The 6576-nt window shown below is 33.8% G+C and overlaps 1 protein-coding gene across 1 annotated transcript in view; it reads right to left on the bottom strand.

Annotated features, from left to right (window-relative positions):
• Nucleotides 1-4575, bottom strand: part of LOC105160042 (kinesin-like protein KIN-14L) — a gene marked incomplete in the record, with an annotated part of 10700 nt that extends 6125 nt beyond the window's left edge. The window contains 9 exon segments of the mRNA XM_020693125.1: nt 294-368; nt 971-1069; nt 2202-2273; nt 2361-2452; nt 2972-3227; nt 3315-3461; nt 3573-3730; nt 4255-4329; nt 4438-4575. Of these exon segments, the coding sequence (XP_020548784.1) occupies nt 294-368; nt 971-1069; nt 2202-2273; nt 2361-2452; nt 2972-3227; nt 3315-3461; nt 3573-3730; nt 4255-4324 (969 nt within the window).

Below are 6576 nucleotides of genomic sequence, written 5' to 3'. Positions count from 1 at the left end.
TCTCATTTTGGAGTATAGATTTCCCTCCAATTCATCACCCCACCTGTAGCAAGGCCAAAAAGATGAGTTTGTTGACAAACTAACAGTAGTTTGCAACTTTCCGCTATCGGAACCAACTTTGCCATTTTTCTTAACGTTTTGGGACCAAAAAGGGCACCGACCCTTCTTTATGGGACCAAATATGCAATTTAGCCAAAATCGACCTTATAACATTGGAGATGTCAGAGTGTGAAATGACATGTAGGGCATGTTAGAGTTGAAACAGTACCACTAAAGCACAAAAAGGAACTTACAGAAAGCTCCCTTTCTTGCTGCTCAACTAGATTCCAATGATTGCAGCTACCCTTCTTCAAGCAAGCTCTGCAACACTATGGACCAAATAATTCATCTATGTTACATCGAATTGGAATAAGTAGAGTTCCACCACATTTATATTCAACCTCTGAGTTATAACAATCTTAAGATACGTTATACGTTGAGACACGTAAAAAAATTAAGAAAAGGTGCAAGTACACTCTGTAAGAAAATTCTGAAGTGAAGCAATTAAACAGCGAAGAAGCAGCCGCTCAACTTAACTAGTCAACAAATTCAATGCTTATCAAAAGCATCTGCATATGCCTACATTTGTACCATCCACCACAAAATTTCTACTTCACTTGGTTTAGAAACACAAGAGGAGAAATGAATGAGATATTCTTGTTGTTTAAGAGCTGGATGTACTTTCCATTGGTTGATGAATATTATTTGAAGTTAACAAGTAGAACTAAAGTGTATATCAAAATGAGCAATATATGGTTATCTATTGTGAACATAGATATATAGCACACATTGAACCATCTACCAGGGATGAACATTGATGCTCATAGGCCTCGGAAGTAAATGAACTGTGCTTACTGATATTAAATTTTGTAGAAAAAACTCAAACGAATTGAAACAATAGCACAATAAGTTCAGTAATCAAGAGAATTACCTGGCGGTTTTCCAGATTGGACAAATCTACAAGGGGCACAGATGTGGGAATGGGTGAGCAACTTCTTTCTCTTAAATGGTCCAATATACTTGATCTCATCTGGGTTTGGACACGAAAATGCCACATCTTTCAATCTTATATCAGCAAATACATGAGACATACTAGAAGATATTCAGTGGATTTATATGAGGTGCCCCGACATCAGTGTATAGAAGAAAAAGAAATTATTTGATGGTGATTGGCTGCATCTGACAACTATCAACTATGAAGTTTAAAAAATGCCAGAAAAATTTATGGGTTCTGAACCTTTTTATTTTCAAGTAAGTCAAAGTGCCCAAACATGACTCAAGAAAGTTTAACTGCAAACCGTAATTAATGTGAAGCTACAATATATCCATTAGGACACCACACTGACAAAAACAATTTCACCATATAATGGATTACAAAGTATCTATACATCAATAAAGTATGACACAAAAGTGGCTAGCCACAATCTTGAAAATGTTATAAATTTGCTTTAAAAATTTCTGGAAGCTTGCTCATTTTAAAAATCAGAAATGTACCCGAACACATCCAGGATTTATGACAACTGCATCACATTAGCTGTTGTGGTAAATCAGTTTGGTTGTTAACCAATCTAAAGAAAGTTCTTTAAAACAGGCTTGTAAAAGCCTTTTCCCATAAGGGATATCTGTATATTCCCGCTTTCCATGAAGGACATCCCGCCATTCTATTTTTGACTATGCCAAAACTTCATTCCTATATTTTAAATAAAGATAATGTATTACTTAAGTGTATACAGTCTACTACAATCTTTGTTTAATTCAAACCGAATTGAAAATAAAATAATTTCTTTCATATTTCAACCACAAGTCACGGAAAGGAACCAACTAATCGGCACTAAGTATTGGCGCTTCTCTCTTTCAAATGGAAAGTCTACAATTTAGAATTAATTCAACTTACTCTCCAGGCATTATATCTGCACTAAAAAAGAGACTCTGTAAGAAAATAGTGGAAATTGGTTGATGCTTCTTTTCTTTCCATCTTTTCATCTTTCATTCTCTCTCTTTCTATTAGTTAGAAACTTTAATTCCCTTATCGTGCATTATTCTATTGCAAAATCATACTAAGGATGTTACGGAAAGAAATTCTGGGTAATCTCTCGACACATCTTTACATTGATGAGCCTGTAATTTCACTTTGGAAGTAAGGCTTATGATTAATTGCTCACCTCCGGAAATGTTCTTCGAAATTGTTCCTCCAAGCAACTGGAGAGAATCTTGCTGAAGAATTTCACTGAATCCTGTTGAAAGGAAGAAACAGAATCATGACTAGATATTTGACATTTCTAATTGTCAAACAAATATATAAAAATAAAAAAAACACACACCACACTTCCTCTACGATAAGAAGCCACTAAGTTATTGTCAATGTTCTCCTTTGTGTCAACCATGTGTTCAGCAAGAGCCTTGACAATTGTATCTGTAGAATTTCGTAAACCAATATCAGTAAATGAGTATATTGAAAAAACACAAGAATTCAAGGAAATCACAGTTCTAGACTTCTAGGGATAACAAACAGGTAAAGCAGAGAAGGTCATTAGCCATCTTTACCCAACAGGTAACACATTCACAAAACAAACATCTCTGAGTTAATGTTTCTTGAAATTTAACAGAAATCCGATAAATCTTTGTCAAGCAATTATTGTTTTCAGCAGGCAGTTCAAAGGAAAATTTACCCATTTGATTCATATTATCCACTGATATTATCACAACAGCAATATCAGAAACAGCATTACCCAATCAACCAAACTTGAACAAATATTCACATTAATAGTTTGTCATAGGATGATGTGTGACAAAGTCAACGTTAGGTCTTCCAAAAACGTTCAAGTGTTTTTTGTTTATTACAGATGCTGCATCTATTGTCGGCCTTAAGTGATGACAATAAATTTTCATATAGATTTGAAGTGCATGATGAATGAGAAAGCATTTAAACTACCTTCAAGTTTCCTGATATCACTCACTGATGGAATTGATCCTGTGCTGCCTCCTGACATATCTAATTGCCTGGAACTATGACAAGAAACCGAGCCCGGACTACGTGCGTGGATTCTACCAGCTGAATGCACAACTATCGGTGATCTGGGTGGTTTAAAAAGTCCACTGCCTCCTGTCATTTGTTTCCACTCATGGTAAGCCTTCAGTGCCAAGATGCAATCAACAACCTTAGATGCTGACCCCTCTTCTAAGTTGTCCTAGAGCAACAACATACAATTGATCATACAATTTGCTGACTGATATGCGTTTTAGTTGATTGAGCAAAAAAGATATTGCATTCTTACCCTTTCAAATACTGAAGCTTCAAAAATAGGAAGCTTCAGTTCTTCCACAGCCACTAAAAAGTTCCGAATGTTCTCAAAGTATTGATAAGCTGGCAATGGCCGGGAATCCCACAGGAGTGACTGTGAAGGCATAGTAGTTTCTATGACCTAATAATACCAAAACAATCAGGAATCAAAATGTGTGAAGGCCTTAAGAATTGGGTGAGATGAATGACCACACATGCGGACGTAAACTCAGACCTTCAGAGCATTATATACCTTTGGAACTGAATCAGGTTGAATTTTATTGATTACGTTGCAAAGGATTAAGCCATTTCTCAAGCAAGAAATGAACTCTCTCTCAGACGGCTGGGTCGGTATTCCAAGTGGCCCCACCAGGTAATCTAGCCAATGGACAGCTTGATATCTTCTCAAAGCTATGAGTTCAATAGGCGAATGCGACAAAATTAATTAGGGTTCAGTTAATCTTGAAGAGTTAAATCACATACTCACAAAAAGCAACAAAATAATGATCATGAATCTTCCTATAAACAGTCCCTAAATTCCTAAAGCACAAACTTGTCATTAAAGAAAATCTTAGTGCATAATAATAAACCAATGACTAGTCGACATTTTCAGTACTTAAAGCCCGACAGCTTGCTCGTGCTACCTGTTACAGTCAACCGGTAGATACTAATCACATTGAAACCACAATTGAAAGAACAACAAAAAAAAAAAAAAAAAGGTTCAAAAGGACAAAATGCACTCAAGAAAGCAATTTTCAGAAAAATAAACAAAATCCCCATCTCCTAGATTGACCACATTAATGACCCTAAATTTTCCTATGAACAAGAACTCATCATGCATGCATCCTTCCATTAACTAATCAACAAAAACCTACAAAAATCAAATGTGAAGTAACAGATGAAGATATAATCAACGTGAAACAAACAAAACATACCTGCTTCTTCAGCCCTTCTCGAAGCCAAATTCAACTCACCCACTCTCCCTCCTCTTGTTAAATCCTCCATTACACCTGCAAACATTCCAAAATCACCATTCAAATAAGAAACCGCATTCATCATTCCCCAATCACACAAAGCCCAAGTATTAATCAAGAAAGGAAAACAATCCAAGAACATACTCCAAGATTTCTTTCCACAACTGAACCTGATCACATAGAAACAAATTCAAAACCCTACTAAAACACTTTCCCTATATTTTAGAGAGAGAGAGAACCAAAGAGTGCAATGAAGTTCGTAATCAATGTTTCTCTCTTTCAGTAGAGATGAAGACAATGTGAGTGTTGGTGTGCTAATTAATAAATAAATATTTGTTTTCGGCAAAAAAGATTAGGTTCGGATTTTCCACACCTGAGGCTCCGGAATCGTAACGTTACTTCTGCGGAATTTGAATTCAATTTTGGATTGATCTGAGCCGTCCATCACTCTAAGCTAGGGGATCATATGGGCTTGCTTTTGGGCTTGGGATTTGGGCCTTTGTTAGCCACGAGATCTTTTTAAATTTGTTTTTCCATAATTACTTTATTAACCTTTTTGGGAATTTAAAATATTAATTAATTAATTAAGATTTTTTCCATTTATAGATTAAAATCAAAGATTGGAATTGCAACCCTTCAGCCTAATTAAATTAATTCTTCCTTTACTTTGGTGAACTTTCTATATCCATAGTCAAAAAAACAATTGAGGGCAGTTATTATATTTATCAATAACTATTAAAGGAAATAATTCATTATAATTAGTTCAAATCATCAATATTTAAACTTTAAGTAAATATACTTATAAACCTAAATCAAATAATAGAGATATAAGATTAAATTATTATCCAAGTAGATTAATATGGTTTAAAATTCATGTGTTTAATTATTAGCCAATAATTATTGTATTTGGGAAAAATTGGGTATAAGCCCACAAAGTTGGTCTTCTATTCAAACTACGGGCTGAATAAAAGCCTGACTTGTGTTTGGGCTTAGAAAAGGATGTAAACAGTGAATTTTCAAAAGGACTGTAATTATAATTTTTTAAAATTCTTGGAAAAAAAGTGTAATTTTATATTTTCAAAAGGGGATCTAAGTGTAAATAACCCTTCATTTAACTAATCTTCGTTTTTATTTTTTTCTCATAAACAAAAAATTTTGAGTTCAAGTAGTGGTGAACGATGTATGTGTCGAATTATGTGTAAATGATCTCTCATTATTTTATATCAAAATATTGTTTATATAATTGGTAAATAATAACTAATATAATGTAAAATTTGTTAGCCAATCCCAAAAGAGGAGTATCCCTGGAAAATATGCACTCCTACTCAACTTTCCAAACAAAGCTCAGCACCAAAAGACAATGGAGGAGAATTTCTACATATGGAAATTAGTTCCACCATTTTTACCTTTTAATTTCTTTTTCCTAATTTCCACATTTGCTCACACTTCCCATTTTCAGACAGTTGGAAAAGAAAGTTACAAGAGATGAATACTTGCAAGTTATTGCCTCAATTGAAAAATCTATACATTGGCTTAGTTTCGACACATGTCCTATATGTGTGTGTTCATTCGTGGATAAGACGAGTACATTCAACGGTGTAAATCACGACTGACGGTCAGCATCACGTAGATTCCATTATTAAAATAATTTAATTTAATTCTTGTAGTTAGATATTCTTCAATTTTAATTATATTGATTATAAAATTGACATTATTAATTCTTACGGCCCTCACGATCTTAATTTATTCAAATATATTACGAGCTTGGAACTTTGAAATAATCAATAATCATTTATATTACGGAACAAATTCGTTGTAAAATAAATAATCACGATTATTCAAGAAATTTTAAATCTCCTATGAAATTTTCCCTAATTAGTGTAAATTCGACTTAAGTAGATGCTAAATGACACTGATTTAACCACCTTATAAGAATATAGAAACGAATTATACACAATTATTTATCGAAATTAAGAATAGGATTCTAATTCTAACCTAAAACCACCGGATAATCTCCCCAGGAATATTGCAATCCCAATTTGGAAATCCCACTACGATAAGATAATTTGGGGGTCACAATTATGTGTAAAATTCCCACATATAGCATTCCAGATTTCTTATTCCAAAAAAAATCAGCTTTTGCATTCTCTAGTTTGGTACAGACTACGGATTCCTTACATAAAATATCATATATAGAAAGCTTCTACCAAATGGGAATTCACCAAAACGGGTTTATTTCAAACCCATAATTTATTTCCTTTCCATTTTTAAATTTCTAAATGT

The sequence above is a fragment of the Sesamum indicum genome, linkage group LG4 (genome assembly GCF_000512975.1).
Source record: "Sesamum indicum cultivar Zhongzhi No. 13 linkage group LG4, S_indicum_v1.0, whole genome shotgun sequence".
NCBI lineage: Eukaryota > Viridiplantae > Streptophyta > Magnoliopsida > Lamiales > Pedaliaceae > Sesamum > Sesamum indicum.
Note: the sequence above shows the minus strand (reverse complement) of the source record. Positions and strands in the feature narration are given on the sequence as shown.